We start from the raw sequence: 18,222 nt of genomic DNA on the forward strand, positions 1-18,222 counted from the left end.
ATATTTTGACAACATTTTATACTTCTCCTCTAAGATTGTTTTCTGAGCTTTAATTGTGACCTGTTTTCACATCTTTTCCAGAAATTTCAAGTTTTGATCATATAATAGCTACCTCAGATAATTTATCACATCCCACTGCTAATCGGCCAAAGATGCCTGGCAGGAGGCTTCCCACTCGCTTCAACGGCAGTAATTCTGTGAGTACAGGGAACTGTGTGTCTTCTGTCTATCTTCTGTGTATTGGGGGGTATACCATAAATTTAATCAATAATAGGTAGTAGTAGTAGTAATAATAATAATAATAATAATACATAGAAATGTCAGGTTTCATAATTCTTTCACTTACAAATCCAGTGTATGTATGAATGAATGTACTAGATGCATATTACAAATAGGAGTAATAGATGGAAATGTGTGCTTTTAGCTTTTAAAATATGTGGGTTTGCTTCACACAGAATGCAGATTTTTCCCTTTTCTTTTTTCCTCTAGACTACTCAGAATTTAAGCAGAGAGAAAAGTGGGAAGGAGCATAAAGAGGAGGAAGAAAGTGCCAAAGTAAAGCCACCCGAAGTTAAAAAGGTACAGAATTGAGATGGCTTAAGTTAGTTGTAATAAGAAATCTAATAATAGCAGGTCATAATTTTGTTGTATCCCCTCATGTAATATGATTCTATACAGAAAAGGGGTATACATTGATTTTGAGTGGTTCATAGAAAAAGTCACTTTAGCTGAATGTATTCTCTGCTGTTCTAAGTAAAATTTCCTCAGAGTATTAGCACTAACTTTGTTAGCAACATACATTTTTAAAACTTGCTTAGAAGATTGCTTGGGAGAGGTAATGAGGGTCATAACTGATACGTTGCTTTTGTGGAGATGCTCTTTGTCAGATGGACAGAGTTTTAAGAAACACTGAAATAAGCCTGGCTTTCCACTGTGTGGGAAATGCAAGAAACAGCTTTTTAAGCCGCTGTCGAGTGGCTGGAGTGAGCCTGTGGCCCTCCAAATGTTGCTGCACTTCCACTTCCACCCCCCCCCCTGGTTGTTGTGCAGGCTGTCAGGGGCTGATGGGAGGGAGTCCCTCCCCTGCCACCGGCAGCTGTCTTCCCAGGGGTCACTGGAAGTATTTCAAGCTTCACTTCTTTGCAGGGGTGGGGGTCAGCAGCAATTAAGCAGACTTTGCTTGTCCTTCAATATACAATTTTGACAGCTTGCATTATTTGCATAGTGTACATTTACTTATTAGATGTCTTCCTTCTTATTTCAGCCATCTCTATTTGCTCAGCCACTTCTGTCTTCATCACCCAGACCAAATTCTTTTGTACTCGGTGCTGTTACTGGGGAAATGAAACTGAAACAGGAAATAGATGAAAGGGAGAAGCCTTCTCTGGAAGACCTCAGGTCACAGGTTTTTGACCTGCTAGCTGTCGTAGAAACACTAAAGAAAGAACATGGGTAAGTGCTAATTTCACTGGATTTGTAGATGAAAGATACAGCAGATTTATGTCATGGCTCTTTTGTGCAAGGATGTTAGCATAGCCTCCTGTATTAATATTATATGATGTTTAAAGGGCAGGGTGGGGAGTGGGTTGGCATCAGGTGGGGATCAGCAGGGGCAGTGAGGTCTTGTTTGTTTGTTTGTTTGTTTGTTTGTTTTAAAAAAGAATCTATCTTGCATTTTTTTAATAAAATGGACAAATTGGGATGTGTGTGTGGATATGACCACCCAAGATTTAAGCACTAGCCTGCTAGGCTTCAGCTTTTATCTAGCCAGCATTTTATTCATTTATTTGTTCATTCCATTTAAATACCTCCCAATGTTCCACCTTTGCTCCCTTATGGATTGCAAGGGAGCAGGCCTTTTCTAAGGTTCTCCATCGAGACACTGAGCAGACCCAGGTGTCCTTAGCTTTAAGGTGTGGGTCTCATGTGCCTTCAGATGATACCCTGAGACTTGAGGAAACTATACTACAGTGGAGTCACATCGCACATGCATTGAACATGTTCAGATTCAGTCTTAACTTCCTGGGCTCAAGCTGATCTCCAGGCAAAAGTAAAAGCCTGGAATGGAAGTGCAGCTTCTGCCCGGGTCTCTCTCCAGCTCCCTTTTTGTCTCGCAGCTTCCCACTGTTTTAGCCGAGGAAGCCGGGTGCCACTCTGCACCCTCCCCTCCCCTCTGGGGTGTCACAGTGAGGAGGACAGAGTCTGGAGCAGGAACTTGGCTCCCATGGCTGGGACAGCCAGCAGAGAAGCAGTGGTGGGGTGATTGGTTCCTGTGGTGGCCTTCCAAGCGATGGTTGCAGCAGAGGAGTGGCAGGAAGACAGGGATGCAGGCTGAAGGTGCAGCTCCATTGCAGACCTGTTTCTGCCCTGTTCTTCTGCCTGCGTTTCTCAGGGTTTGCTTCCCTTCTGTCTCAGTGTCTCTCCAAGGGAGCCGGGTTGCCTATCGGCACTCTCTCCTCCTTGCCTCAACAACCCAGGGAGCAGGGAAAGCAGTTGTGGAGAACTGAGGGAAGGCAGTGGAGAAACAAGTAGGACATTCACACAGGGCTTGCCAGCCAGCAGCCAAGAAGTTTGGCGTTAAGCATTTTTGCACTGCCTCTGGAACAAAACTCCTGCATGTGATGTGATTCTACCGTGCTGTAGCTTGCTCCATACCTCTCAGCCCTTCCTTTGAACCGTCAGTCATGGGTCGTTTTCCTTGTTTCATTGGTTGGTGGTGGCAGTTCTTTCTTTGTTTTTCTGAGGGTGGGTCTGAGCCAAGACAGAGGAAAGCAGGAAGGGGCAGCCTCAGAAAGAAGACAAGCCATTCTCCAGTGTGCCGGCTCCTGTATTCCCACACTTTGGCTGCAATCCCTTACCCTCTTACCTGGGAGAAAGCTCCCTTGAACTCATCAGGACTTACTTCTGAGGATTGTTTTTGACTAACTGTCATGGGTGCTACTTGTATGAGAAACCCTGTAGGGTAATATTTTAAAGACATTCCCTCTAGTGGTAAAAAAAAGGGGAGGGAGCAGTCAAATGTTTATGGTGCAAGGCCCAGTTATAAAAAATGAAATGAGTGTCAATAATGCTCTCTAGTTGCAAATGAACATAGTTTAGTGGTCAGATTTTGCACGATTGTTTAGGAACTATATAAAGCAATATGAATGAGATGGATTTAAACCAGCCGATGTTCTTGCTGATTTAGATCCACACTGTGTAATTCTGGAGGCAAAGCACTTGCGCAACTTTCCTCTGTGGCCGTTCTTCCTGCTTTGAGTCTGGGCATAGTTTATATACTATCATGTTTCTTCAACCACAAAAAAAGTAAAATTTCACATGGCAAAATTTAACTAGGTTTGCCTTTAACTTTTAAAGGAAGGAACTGGAAAAACTGAAAAGGGAGTTGGAGAAAGAGAAGCAGATGCGAAGTAACCTAGAGGTAATGTGTTTGAATAAGTTATTTGAAGCAGTAGGAGGCTTTGTTTTTCATAATTCCATTATTTTTAGAAGTTGAATGAGGGGCTATTGTTTAATAAAGCAGCCCCTATTGGGGTGGGAGGGGGTGGACCGTGGCAATATGCTGCCCTGTTCAAGGCCATTTGATGCGCTCCCCCCTGCCCTTGCAGAGCCAGGCTTTGGGAAGGAGGTGTGGGGCTCTGGCAGAGTCCTAGAGCCATTTACCTCCTTCCCAAAGACAGGTAAATACTTGCTCAACTTGAGGAAGGAAGCAAGAGGACTCTAGGACCCTCTCAGAGTCCTCACACCTCCTTCCCAAAGACAGGCAAGCACTTACTGGGCCTTGAGCAGGTGCCCTCCTCGGCTGCATGCCCAGTGTGACTGCATGGCTCGCTCTGTCCTAAATTCAACTCTGCCACTAAAAAATGCTTCACACATTGACTTTATTGTTTTGTTGACGGGGAGAAGAATTCCCCCAAATACAAGGTAGAGACACTAGACTGGATAGGAAACTTGGGGGAACAATATTGGAGCATTGTTTTTCCTGAGATATCTCCCAGTCCTTAGGTTGAAATCCAGGTGTTGCCATTTCCATGAGTGTTGTTTTGAGAGCAGGAAGGGGGGCATTCAAAATGGCTAAAACCTTTTCTAGAAAACGGGGTATATACCGTATTTTTTGTTCTATAAGACTCACTTTGTCTCTCCTAAAAATTAAGGGGAAATGTGTGTGCGTCTTATGGAGCGAATGCAGGCTGCGCAGCTATCCCAGAAGCCAGAACAGCAAGAGGGATTGCTGCTTTCACTGCACAGTGATCCCTCTTGCTGTTCTGGCTTCTGAGATTCAGAATATTTTTTTCTTGTTTTCCTCCTCCAAAAACTAGGTGCGTCTTGTGGTCTGGTGCGTCTTATAGAGCGAAAAATATGGTATATACCTCATTTAAGATTGTTTAGCAGCTCTTCATGACTAAATTAATCATAATTTTATACTGTATCGCTTTGATGTAGGTTTGTATTGAGGAACAGTTTTTTCATAGAATGGTAGAGTTGGAAGGGGCCATGAGGCTCATCTAGTATCTCCTGCAAGGCAGGAATCTTGCCTAAAGTGGGGGCTTGAACCCACGATCCCGGGATTGAGTCTCATGCTCTACCAACAATTCTAGGTGCCAAAATATTGAGGGGATGAGCCCATGCTTCTGCCATGTTTCTTTATGAATCACACCTTAAGCTTAAGTAGCCTCAGTTCCAATTAGTCTAGAAGCAGATAATGAATAACATGAAATTATTATCATTTGTGCTAGTGAAAAGCTTTAGAATTATTATTTTTTAAACCACAGTTTCAATACACATTTGTATTCAACACATTCAGTTGTGAGCAAATATGTTTATCTGCTGGAGTGTTTTATGGTACAAAACCTAACCCAGGTTAGATGCACATTAATTTCACAAAGATGTTTCAATGGCTGGATGGCCCAATGAATACAATTGAAATTCTTAAGCTTTTCCCTAGCCCTACAATAGACGATACAGAACTTGTGGGCCCCTGATGTTGTTGGCCTGCAATTCCCCTCCTCCCTGACCGATGGCCAGGCTGCCTGGGGCAGATGGGAGTCTGACCACATCTGGGGAGGGGGCACAGGCTCTGGGGATCAGCTTTCCTACCAAAGATGTTGTAGCACGTATTTAAGCATTACTGGAAAGTAGAGACAAAGTTATTCATTTCTGTATTAAAAGTTTTAATGTGTCTCATCCACAGGTGGAAATAGAGAAGCTGAAGAAAGCTGTCATAACGACATGAAAGAGCCATAGACCTTGCCAGGATTTCAGAGTCAAAAGACAAATGAAGCTAACTTGACTTTTCTTTTTTTACTTCAAACCAATGAATGGGCAGCATTCCATAAAAAAAGGATAAATGAATATAATCTTCTATTTAGTGAGCTAAGAGAAGAAAATGAACCGCTTTTTTGTTTCTTACCAATATAGGAGGGGCCTTATTTCTTACTGTGCTGGAATCGCAGACCTTTATTTCCTTGGTTTGCTTGAAAATACTACTGAATCTGTATAAAAAGAGGGGTTCTTATTAGATTTTTATTGAGCATCTATAGTCTAATTTTTAAGAGATCTGTACTATATATATAAGGCAGTATATCTTTGCAAAGAAACTCTGTAAAGGAGCCTCTAGGGAGGCACCTGGTCTACCCTTGTACTTATTATAGCCACTACTTTCCCCACAATGCTAAAGGGAATATGATGTTTGTATTTTTTTAATTTTTTTTTTTTTTTTTTGCATTTCTACCCAGGGTTACACTGTTGTGCCTGTCTGCAGTGAGAGTATTAATAATATGCTGTTTTATAGTTCAGGATGATGCTGGGAGTTTGTTCTTGCTATGGAGCAGAAAAGTCACAACTGCTTCATAGTTTGAGAAGAATATTCTGTCACTTGCACTATAGGAGTCATGAAAGGGACTTGGGGTTGGACCCCACACAAACCCTCACACCCAGGTCAATGCTTAATTTCCACAAGCAATGTGGGCATAAGGTTGAAATGGTCTTGTAATTCACCCTGTTGTGCCTAAATATTGCAGCACATGGCATGCTAAGCAATTCTACACTTTCATAAATTTTATTCTAACACTACAGTATCTTACAGCTTCATACAGATTTTTAGCACTAATCATAATAGCATTATTAAAATCTTCATGTGACAGTGAAGTGTTTAGAGCTACCCACCTGTTGACGACATGCAATCTTGCCGGGGCTGCTGCTACCTACACTAAGGCACAAGAGGATTCGTAGAGACTGGATTCTTGTGTACATCATAGTACTGCAATGTGCTCCTAAATGAAAGGAGTTGATTTTGTTTGGAAGAAAAGACTTCTTTTTGGAGTCATTTTGCCCCTCCCCATTTCTTCCTACAAAGGAGGAAAACTAAAAAGGCTCCACGTTGCATTCAAGCCAATGCTAAAAATACAAAACCCATTCTGTCTCTTGCTTCTCCTTCATTTCTTTTCTAAAAGAGTATAAAAAGGCAATATTTCCAGAGTGGTTTTTAGTTAACCAAATTAAAATAATGTGAAATCTTAACTTTTCCCGTGTCAGTAGTTTTCATGTTCATCTGCTCTCCTTTAATTAAACAAACTTGGATGGCATAAGTATTTTGTCATAGTTGTATAAGAATACCAACAATTATTAATTGTTAGCAAGTGCAGAAATCTGAAATTCTACTTGCAGGTATATCACTTGTGAATTAGTGGATTAAAATGTAGGAACGGAAACGGGTGTTTAAAAACAAAATGCCTGTTTGGTGCTTAACTAATGACAAACATCTAATGAATCAGTTGTTAATGTTTTTTTGTTGTTGCCAATTTTCACACTTGCTAACTTACTAGTCAAACCATCAGTCTAGTGCAGCCTCTCTTAACCTGAGTTCCTAAATATTGCCGGACTCACATCATCCCTGACTGCTGCTGGCTATGGATGATGGCAGTTGTAGTCCAACAACATCTGGGGGCCCATGGTTAAGAAAGGCAGATCTAGGAAACCTAATCTGATACTAATTCATAATTTTTGTTGGTCAACAACTTTTGTCTTGTCTTACTAGCCAGACCTGTGACTTGTGTTGCCATTGATTCCTCCTCCCACTGAGTCTCCTGGCATGTGCAGAGGACGTGGGGAGGAGGGCGTCTGCCCCAGAGTTGGACTTTCTGCAGAAGGTTCAAACGGCACCTTCCTGCCGTTGCTGCTGCAGAAGCTCAAGGAAAAGCAGAGGAGACAGGTGACTGCTGTCCTACAAGTTGTGCTTTTGCTGCAGCCTTGAAAAGCCCAAAGGGGGGGGGGGCAAGAAGCCATCTCTTCCACCGCCCTGGTTCATGTAAAAAAGAAGGGTGCATTTCTTTCCTTTCCATTGGGATTTTTACAGGAGTACTTTGCTCCTGGAGCTTTCTACAAAAGCGCAGTTTGCCGGACTGAAACTGCCACTCCTTTCTTCTCTATTCTCCATGAAGGAAAAGGGAGGTGATTTTGTTTGCACTGCAGGTTGGGCCTTTTTAGAAACACCAGCCACACTCTCCTGCTGTCTCCTGCCAAACAGCAGCTGCTTTCCTTTGCCATAAAAAAGGCTTTTCAAGAATTTTTAGGAGTAGTATTTCTTTACTGCCTCTCAAAAAAAAATACCCTCTGTGGAAAAGAAAAGAGGAACAGTTTCTCTCCATTTCTGTTGGGTTTTTGCAGAAAACTACCATGAGGCGCTAAAAGGTTTTTAAAAAAAGAAAAAGGGGGAAAAGAAACAACAGAAGCCCAATTTGTAGGAGGCAAAACACCTTATCCTTATGTTCTTTCTTGGAGAAGTATTTCCCCACAAACAGAACTTTTGGTGGAAGCACAGATGCCTGCTGGACTTGGGGTGAGGGCCGGCCAGAACAGAAGAGGGGCCAGTTGGTCTGGGCCTCTGATTTTGAAGGGATGCCCTCTGAGCCCCACTGGCAGAGGCAAAGGAGGACCCTTGGGTAAAGATAATTTGTATTGTAAAGAAAGTCAAGGGCACAAAATATTAATATTTTAAAAGATTCAGAAGAGATTAATGCAGATAAAAACAGATAGGTGTAGAAATGGGGCCTACATTTGTCCTGTCTGGTTTGGGCCCCCGACCCGTTTTGTGTGGCCCTGGGCGAGGGGCCCTTGCCTCTAGTCCTTACAACCTGGCGGTAGTTCAGCTGCATCACAAATACTGGTCTGTGCTCTCTCAGATAAATGGGCAATGAAATAGCTCCTCTCTGATCCCAGCTTGTTGAAGTTTTATTCTTGTGCAGAACAAGAAGTGAGTCTACTGGAAAAAAGTTCTTTTATGTGGTCTTCACATAAAATTCAGAGTGTAAGGCAAAATGGTATTAATTATCAGTTGTTGTATGACAGTTTTGTCTGCCTTGAAGCTCATAGCAGATGAATAGGACCTGACAATCAATGAAATCGGACGTGTTAATTATTAAATGGCCTTTTTTGCTGCAGCAATAAATGATGAAGTGCAATGACTTGATTTTGTAATAATAATAATAATAAAAATCTTCTAAAAGATGCTGCTATGAGTATTTTTAGCAATAGAGGTCTCACTGATATGTCTTAAATTAATATTATATAATGGGAACTAGGGAACGTATGCAGACATTCCAAAGAATGCAAGTTATTTCAAGCAGTTATGCTTCACTGACTTGTTCACAGGTGCTGTAAAATTATGCATGCTATTGAAACTCCACAATAAAATTATATGCTGTTAATATGTTATGTGATTTTCCCTCCATAAACATTCAGACCCCTTAGGTGTAATTCAGCTAGATGTAACATAGAACAAAATATTTCCATGCTTTAAAGAGTCCACACTGCAATATGGAAATAATTCAACCATATTGATACCACTGATATTCATTATTGTATTGAGGTGATGGCTATTATGGTTCTCTTTTGTTCTGCCCTTTTTAACTGCCATAATATTCTCATTTGGAAGCTATAGAAAGTTGAGTGCAACTTGGGGGGGGGGGGGGCGTGTTTCAGAATCCCTAGTGAGAGTTCTTTTCATTTCACTTATTTCCAGCCCTCCATAAGTTTGTTTTCAGACGGGAAAAGACAATCTAATGTCACGTGGGATTCTTGTTTGTGGGTTTCTTTAAAAATCCAAATTTATACACCTAGCTGCAAAACTGGAAATCTTTCCTCATAGACATAGATGTCTATAGGGTGGTGCTATATATTTATGCCCCTTCATTTTTGTATACGAGGAATACAGATGCATGTTTTCCTAATCTAAATGTAACAAAAAATTCTATACGACAAGATTTTAAGTGGAGAGAAAGTTTTCTTTTGAGGGGATTGTTGATTACAACAATCAATAATAATAAAGTAATAGCTTGAAAAACACAGCTCTACTGGGGACTGTTAGAAAAAATCCTTTACTGTATTTTCTTAAAACCAAATGGCATTAGCCTATTAAAATGTTTAATCTGTTCTTTAGATACATTTCACCTCTCGTGTCTTCCTTTCTGCGGTTCAAGCATACAAAACAATACCAGCACTGTACACTTGGAAAGAAATGGGCATCCGGGGATGTTGCCCCATCTTTCCGCTGGCACTGCCTTCGCACACCCCGTGGCAGCTCTGGAGAGAAGAGCAGCAGCTGAGGACGGGGGCAAGGGATGTGTGCTGAGTAGGACAAGGTGCCTGCAGGTGAGAAGCAAGCGGCTGGGGCTATTTCACACCTTGGCTGAAACCGGTGAGGGCCTTTGCCCTTCCTTCGTGGTGCCAAGAGACATCATTGTTCCATTTGTCGTGTAATATAAATGGGAACTTTTCCAGTGGTGGAGCTGGGCCTGGGCCTGCTCTCCGAGCTCTTCTGGATTGTAAACTCCCTTGGTAAAGTGATATACATACTTATTTGTCATCCTTTTTACTGTGTTTAAAATTACTTGTTTTAGTTATTATTATTATTGCCTCTGTGGATAACTGCAGGATCACAAATGGAGCTGATTGGTTAATGCCCCTTCAGATCATAGTGAACTGGAGCCCACAGATACCTGCCAGTGAGCAAGGTGAAGTCTCCCCCCCACCCCACCCCCGGCTTTTTTTACTTTCTCCTCTTCATTATCTTACAAGGCATGGCTTGGGGCTCATCTGCATGCTCCACTTGTTCTGCTATGGTATTCCGACTTCCCCGACCGCAGTATAGGGGGAAATCCTGTGTGCTGAATTTATTCTCCAGTGATAGTTTTGCACAGAAGTTGTCAAAGCACTATTTTCCCTTAAAGCTGCTTTGAGCATAAAACACTAAGATTTTCTCCTTTGGATGACATTTTAAATAAATGCCAAACAGTTCAGCTGTTCCTAATTATTCCTGCTACATGGTCATACAATTGTAGAGTTGGAAGGGACCCCCAAGGGTCATCTAGTCCCATCTGCAGCAGTGCAGGAATCTCAGCTAGAGCATCCATTACAGATTTTGCTTAAAACCTCCAAGAAAGGAGAGCCCACCTCTTCCCAAGGGAGACCGTTCCACTGTCCAACAGCTCTTACTGTCAGAAAGTTCTTCTTGATGTTTAGTTGGAATCTCCTTTCTTGTAACTTGAAGCCATTGGTTCAAGCAAGAGAAAACAACCTTGTTCCATCTTTCATGTGACAGCCCTTAAGATATTTGAAATTGGCTATCGTATCTCCTCTCAGTCTCCTCTTTTCCAAGCTAAACATATCCAGCTCCTTCAACCGTTCCTCATAAGGCTGGGGAAAACATTTGCCCACCTCCCAGTAAGGGTAAATTGTGGCCAGCTCCAGAGATGGCATACTTGGGGGCTCCTTTGGCAGACATTTTGGGAGAACAAGGGGGGTAAGATCTTGCAGATCCTTGTCTACTCTCCAGCACACTGCCTTTTAGACTCTTCACCAGCAGGACATCTTCCCTTGAGCTTTTTCTATCTGTTCAAATCAGCTTTGCAATACAGGCATATGCTTAAATACCATTACCTTAGTTTTGTGATTGATGAGTAACTTGCCATGTGAATGCTAAAGCTCCGTCAACATATTCTGGGATTATGTGTGAGAGGTACGGTACTTCACTAAAAGAAATTGCCAATGGGGTGATGCTGCCACCTGGGGCTGCCGTGTGCAAGGCTGGCCCAAAGCATTTTGGCACCTGGGGCAGACTCCAAAATGGTGTCCCCACTCCCTGCCAGGGAAGAAGATGGGAGGGAAGATCTACCTTTGGAACAAGGCAGGAAGAAAGATCAACATCTGGATCTGCTGCCCCTGTGAATCCTGATGCCTGTCAGGCTTTGGGCCTGCTTCCTTCTCACTTGGACCGTAGATAAGCAATGCAAGATAAAGCAGTCTCTTGCCAGCATCAGAAACGTTTAATGAATGCAGCAAAAAAACAAACGTCCATTTTCACAGTGCAGGTGCTCCCAATTAAGTTCCTCCCACTTCCACCCCCCACCCCCACCCCGGTCTCTTATTTACCCAATCTCAACCAATTAGCCGTCTGTGAAGTTACCTTATCCAGTCTCCTAGCCCTGGGACGAAGAGGCTGTATACCTTCCAGTGTGGGAGATTCGGTTAGAATCATAGAATCATAGAGTTGGAAGAGACCACAAGGGCCATCGAGTCCAACCCCCTGCCAAGCAGGAAACACCATCAGAGCACTCCTGACATATGGTTGTCAAGCCTCTGCTTAAAGACCTCCAAAGAAGGAGACTCCACCACACTCCTTGGCAGCAAATTCCACTGTCGAACAGCTCTTACTGTCAGGAAGTTCTTCCTAATGTTTAGGTGGAATCTTCTTTCTTGTAGTTTGGATCCATTGCTCCATGTCCGCTTCTCTGGAGCAGCAGAAAACAACCTTTCTCCCTCCTCTATATGACATCCTTTTATATATTTGAACATGGCTATCATATCACCCCTTAACCTCCTCTTCTCCAGGCTAAACATGCCCAGCTCCCTTAGCCGTTCCTCATAAGGCATCATTTCCAGGCCTTTGACCATTTTGGTTGCCCTCCTCTGGACACGTTCCAATTTGTCAGTGTCCTTCTTGAACTGTGGTGCCCAGAACTGGACACAGTACTCCAGGTGAGGTCTGACCAGAGCAGAATACAGTGGCACTATTACTTCCCTTGATCTAGATGCTATACTCCTATTGATGCAGCCCAGAATTGCATTGGCCTTTTTAGCTGCCGCGTCACACTGTTGGCTCCTAGATCCTTTTCACATGTACTGCTCTCAAGCCAGGTGTCACCCATCTTGTATTTGTGCCTCTCTTTTTTTTTGCCCAAGTGCAATACCTTACATTTCTCCCTGTTAAAGTTCATCTTGTTTGTTTTGGCCCAGTTCTCTAATCTGTCAAGGTCGTTTTGAAGTGTGATCCTGTCCTCTGGGGTGTTAGCCACCCCTTCCAGTTTGGTGTCATCTGCAAATTTGATCAGGATGCCCTTGAGTCCATCATCCAAGTCATTGATAAAGATGTTGAATAAGACCAGGCCCAAGACAGAACCCTGTGGCACCCCACTAGTCACTCTTCTCCAGGATGAAGAGGAACCATTGATGAGCACCCTTTGGGTTCGGTCAGTCAGCCAGTTACAAATCGACTGAGTGGTAGCATAATCAAGACCGCATTTTACCAGCTTTTTTACAAGAATATCATGGGGCACCTTGTCAAATGCCTTGCTGAAATCAAGGTAGACTACATCCACTGCGTTCCCTTCATCTACCAGGCTTGTAATTCTGTCAAAAAACGAGATCAGGTTAGTCTGACATGACTTATTTTTCAGAAATCCATGCTGACTATTGGTGATCACAGCATTCCTTTCTAGGTGCTCACAGACTGTTCACTTAATGATCTGCTCCAGAATCTTCCCTGGTATTGATGTCAGACTGACTGGGCGGTAATTATTTGGGTCCTCTCTTTCCCCCTTTTTAAAAATAGGGACAACATTTGCCCTCCTCCAGTCTGCCGAGACTTCGCCTGTTCTCCAGGAATTCTCAAAGATGACTGCCAGTGGTTCTGAGATCACATCTGCCAGTTCTTTTAATACTCTTGGATGCAGTTCATCTGGTCCTGGAGACTTGAATACATCTAGACTAGCCAAGTATTCTTGTACTATCTCCTTAGTTATTCTGGGCTGTGTTTCCTCTGCTGAATCATTTGCTCCAAATTCTTCAGGTCGGGCATTGTTTTCTTTATCGGAGAAGACTGAGGCAAAGAAGGCATTGAGGAGTTCAGCCCTTTCTGTGTCCCCTGTTTGCATTTCACCATCTTCTCCTCTGAGTGACCCCACTGTTTCTTTGTTCTTCCTTTTGCTACGAACATACCCATAAAAGCCTTTTTTGTTGCTTTCAACCTCTCTAGCAAGCCTGAGTTCATTCTGTGCTTTAGCTTTTCTGACTTTGTGTCTACACGTGCTGGCTATTTGTTTGAATTCCTCTTTGGTGGTTTCCCCCCTTTTCCATTTTTTGTACACATCCTTTTTTAATCTTAGTTAAAAGTTCTTTAGATAGCCACCCTGGCTTCTTTAGGCACCTTCCATGTTTCCGTCTCATTAGTATTGCCTGAAGTTGTGCTTTGTTAAGTTGTGGGTGAACATATCAGATGACACAGTGATTCTTCAAACAGCTCTTGTTTATTCAGAGGCCAGAACAGAACTGAACTGAAGGGTTCAGCCGGCCTGCTTATATAGAGCTCCACTAGAACGCATCAGTAACCATTTTCTGTAACTATCCAATCACTGAACGTCACTTTCGATCCCTTATTTGCATATGTGGACCTGAACTATCTACAGTATCCCCCTGGTGGCCCAGTGTGAGAACTTCAGTACATAACACCCCTCCCCACTGAGATAAGGCGTTAGTTACAATTGTAATGTTTCCTTATATACAGCACTACACGTAATGGTTCAATTAGGCACAAAAGCATATCGGTTACATTTCACCTACTTCCATTAGACCGACAGTGTTACATGTCCAACAACATAGTCCTTTAAATAAGTTGGGCTCTTGGAAACTCTGTGGGACCACTGGGGACCGGTACCCACGTCTGGGGGGTTACCGAATTCTTGCTGAGGCTGTGGTGGAATCCTAGGTGGCGTTGAAACCAAGTCCCCGGGATCCGCTGCTGTGGGTGGAGCCTCCGCAAGTGGAGTGGTCTGAGTCTGTGGGAAGTCCGGCAGACCCTCTGAAGTGCCTTGGTTCGGCTCCATGCCCGCAGTCTGCAAGAGAGGCGTAGGTGGAGCCTCGCCATCTGTAAGTGTCTGTTCCAGAGCCATGAGCGCAGTTGGGGGCACTGTGGTAGTGTCCAAGTCCCCAACCCTGCGCCTAAGCTGGTCTATGTGCAGGCGCCACAAACGTCCGTTTTTGAGTGCTACCTGCTACGAGCGAGGTCCAGTGACTCCCACTACTGTGGCTGGCACCCAAGGAATGTCCCCCACAAAGACCTGGTTTCCTGGAACAAAGGACCGTGGCGTGTTGGCACAGCCCGGGGATTCGGCCACGGCAAAGTCTGAGTGCAGCCGGTCGAGCGGAGATCTGAGGCGGCGGCCCATAAGCAGTTCAGCAGGACTCCGACCTCTGGCCGCATGAGGGGTGATGTGTTGCACAAACAAGTATTCGGCGACCCACTCGTGTCAGTCTCCCTGGTCCAGACGTGCCAGTGCCTCTTTTGCCAAGCGCACCATTCTCTCCGCTTGCCCGTTGCTGGATGGATGAAATGGTGCCGTTAGGGCATGGCGGATGCCCAGTCCCAAAAGGTATCGCTCAAAAGTGCCTGAGGTGAACTGCAGTCCGTTGTCGGAGACGTGGACATCAGGACACCCATGCATTGCAAAAAGGCCTCGCAGCACCCGGATGACTGCCTAGGTAGTGGTGGAGGGCATCAGGGCCACATCCAGCCATTTGGAATAGGCGTCCACCACTACCATAACGGTCCAACCGCGAAAGGGGCCGGCCAGATCGATGTGCACCCTCAACCAGGGTGTCTTGGGCGTCTCCCAGGTGTGTCCCTTAGCTGCCAGTGGTGCAGGCCTTGATTCTTGGCACGCTTGACAGGCGGAAACCCAGGCAGTGATGGCATCGTCCATGTTAGGCCACCAGATGTAACGCCTTCATTTTGACCAATCCCAGGTGGCCAACATGCAGAGCCTCAAGGACACGTTGACAGAGTCTTTGGGGAATCACGACGCGGTCTCCCCACAGCAGACAGCCACGATGAGCCGAGAGTTTGTGTTGTCTGCTTGTGAAGGGCTGGAACTCCGATGCAAAAGGCCCTTGTGGCCACCCCCTCCACACCCAGTTGAGCACACAGCTGACGGTGCAGCAGATGTGGAGGCCACAGTGGCAGCCGATACAGGCGCTGCCGGAAGATCCTCAATCAGGAGAAGCGATGAAGCAGGAGCCGGGTCTTCCACAAACGCTGGAAGAGGGCAACAGCTGAGGGCATCGGCATGGCCCATCGATTTCCCCGGGCGATGGACGAGCCGGTAGTGGTAGGCAGCCAGGAAAACAGTCCATCGCAGCATGCGCGGTGAGAGGACTGGTGGAGTTGGTCGATCACCGACGAGGAGGCCCAGGAGTGGCTTGTGGTCGGTGATGAGGTCGAAAGTCCTGCCGTAGAGGTATTCATGGAACCTTTTCACTCCAGCCACAAGTGCCACTGCCTCCTTGTCGAGCTGGCTGTAATTCCTTTCAGTCAGAGATAGCGTCCTGGAAAAGTAGGCGAGCAGTGCTTCTCTTCCATTCGGAAAATGGTGACTGAGGACAGTGCCGATTCCAAAAGGTGAGGCGTCGCAGGCAAGGACCAGCAGCCTGGCTTCACTGTGCTGTACCAGCACACTGTCTGATGAAAGGAGAGCCTTGACCGCGTTGAAGGCCGCCATCTCCCGATGACCCCAGGTCCAAGGCATCTTTGTGCTGAGGAGTTGGTGAAGAGGCTCAGCCACTGTGGCTTTGTGGGACAGGAACATGTTATAAAAGTTCAGCAGTTGCAGGAACGCCTGCAACTCCGTCTTGTTCTTTGGGATGGGAGCCTGCTGGATAGCGTGGATCTTGGATGTGGTCAGGTGAAGGCTGGATGTGTCAATAAAATAGCCCAGAAACTCCACCTGTGGAACGGCGATCTGGCATTTCTCCCTCTTTACCTTGAGCCCGGCCTCCTGGAACCTGGTCAGCACGGTGCGGAGGCGCTCAAACAGCTGCTGGTGTGAGTCTGCGGACACCAAGACATCATCAAAATATGGTACCACGCCTGGAAGCCGTTGCAGGAGACGCTCCATAAAGCTTTGGAAGATGCCAGGAGCCACACTCACCCCGAACTGCAAACGGTGGCAACGGAATGCCCCTGGGCTTCAGCGGTGGCATCATCGATGGACAGTTGTTGATAGGCTTGGGCAAGGTCCAGCTTAGCGAAGATCTTACCCTCACCCAGGGAATGCAGCAGGTGTTGGACAACAGGAACCGGATAAGCATGCTGCTGAAGTGCCTTGTTGATCGTGCACTTGTAGTCGGCGCAGAATCTCACCGACCCGTCCGGCTTGACAGGCGTGACAATGGGGGTTTCCCACTTGGCGTGGTCAACCGGCTCCAAAACTCCTTGGGCGATCAGCTTGTCCAGTAGTTCGTCCACCTTAGCCTTGAGAGCTTGATGGGGGCGACTTGTGGATCAAGGCTAAAGGAGATGGGCGTACCTGTATATTGCCCCAAAGTGCCATCAAAAACCTCGGCAAAGTTTTTGACCAGACCCTCAGTCTCTGCGTTAGAGATGCAGTTGATGCCGGTGACTTCCAGGCCGAGGGCATCAAACCAGTCTAGCCCTAGGAGGCTTGGCCGCTGACCTTCGACCACCACCAGTCGGAGCAGGCCTGAAAAATCCTTGAAGGCGATCCAGAACCAGCCAACGCCTACCACGGGAATGTCATTTCCCTGGTAGTCTCTCAGGTGTACGCGGTGAGAGTCGAGTTGCCTTTTGGACACTCTGGGTACCAGTCTTTTGATGGTGCTCCAAGACACGATGGACAGGGCAGACCCAGTGTCGATCTCCATGTCACATGGAGCTCCTTCAATGAGCACCATGACGTTCAGCTTGCGTCGCGTAGGCGAGTCGGTTTGGCCAATCATGGTTCCAGAAGGGCAGCGGCAGTTGGTGAGAGTGAAACAGCTTTCCTTGGCAGACTGGAGTAAAGACTTGGACTTGTGAGTTGGTGAAGGGGGGGGTATCAGACGGAGTCGATCGGCAGACCTTAGCGATGTGGCCCCTTCTGGAACACACCCGACAGATGGCGTCTCTGAATCGACACTTGGCACGGGAATGGTTGCCTCCGCAGCTGGCACATTCCGGTTGGCCCATGATTCAGAGGCTGGGGCAAATGGCGGTAGAGGCACAAGTGAAGCCATTGTTCCGATGCCGATGTGGAGGCGATGGATGGAACATAGTGCTCTAGCCAGAACGGTCAGCTCTGAATTGGTTCTGTTCAGTGATTTCGCTCGGTGTTTCAGCTCAGTGATTCAGCTCTGCTCAGAGGGTGGCTGCATCTGGCTGTGCTCTGTTGTCCATCCATCCCATCCTCGTCACCAGTGTTAAGTTGTGGGTGAACATATCAGACGACACAGCAATTCTTCAAACATCTCTTGTTTATTCACAGGCCAGAACAGAACTGAACTGAAGGGTTCAGCCAGCCTGCTTATATAGAGCTCCACTAGAACACAACAGTAACCATTTTCTGTAACTATCCAATCACTGAATGTCACTTTTGATCCCTTATTTGCATATGTGGACCTGAACTATCTACAGTATCCCCCTGCTTCCCCAGGGTGAGAATTTCAGTACATAACATAACTCTCCTCTTCCGTTCTGCCTCAGTTCTGCTCAGCTCCCGTCCTCCAAACTGTGCCCCTCAGCAGACCATCATTCCAGGTCAGTCCTCCTCTCCTGCTCCTGTAGACCCCCAGGATCCTTGTTTGGTGCGGGGGGAGGGGGCTCCCACTACTCCTCACCAAAGTAGGACTCCCCAGTCTGATCCCTGACACCGCCTGAGGACATTTTGTATCGTGTGGGAAATACAAAATTAGAATCTATCTTCCAACCTATTCTGTCACTATTTATATGAGTGCATAGGTTCTTAATTAAATCTCTAACACTAAATAAATCAGTCAGATGCTCGTTCTTGGAAGTAACACTTTTAATGTAAAACTCCCCTACAGCTCTCTTCACAATCTGAATTTGGTTATGAGTTTCCCTCTGGGGTGGAAAGGATAAAGGTTGTGTTGCCTGGTTAT

The 18,222-nt window shown here is 45.6% G+C and overlaps 1 protein-coding gene across 4 annotated transcripts in view; it reads left to right on the top strand.

Annotated features, from left to right (window-relative positions):
• CD2AP (CD2 associated protein) overlaps positions 1–8,705 on the top strand; it is a 41,180-nt gene extending 32,475 nt beyond the window's left edge. For all 4 annotated transcript variants that reach the window (XM_083435585.1, XM_083435583.1, XM_083435582.1 and 1 more), the window contains exons 14-18: positions 82–197; positions 490–579; positions 1,265–1,452; positions 3,358–3,421; positions 5,192–8,705. In XM_083435585.1, coding sequence (XP_083291711.1) covers positions 82–197; positions 490–579; positions 1,265–1,452; positions 3,358–3,421; positions 5,192–5,233 — 500 coding nt within the window. In that variant the 3' untranslated portion in view covers positions 5,234–8,705. The remainder of the gene's footprint in view (positions 1–81; positions 198–489; positions 580–1,264; positions 1,453–3,357; positions 3,422–5,191) is intronic.
• The last annotated feature ends 9,517 nt before the right edge of the window (positions 8,706–18,222 follow it).

This window comes from Podarcis tiliguerta, assembly GCF_965153285.1.
Source record: "Podarcis tiliguerta genome assembly, chromosome: 3".
NCBI lineage: Eukaryota > Metazoa > Chordata > Lepidosauria > Squamata > Lacertidae > Podarcis > Podarcis tiliguerta.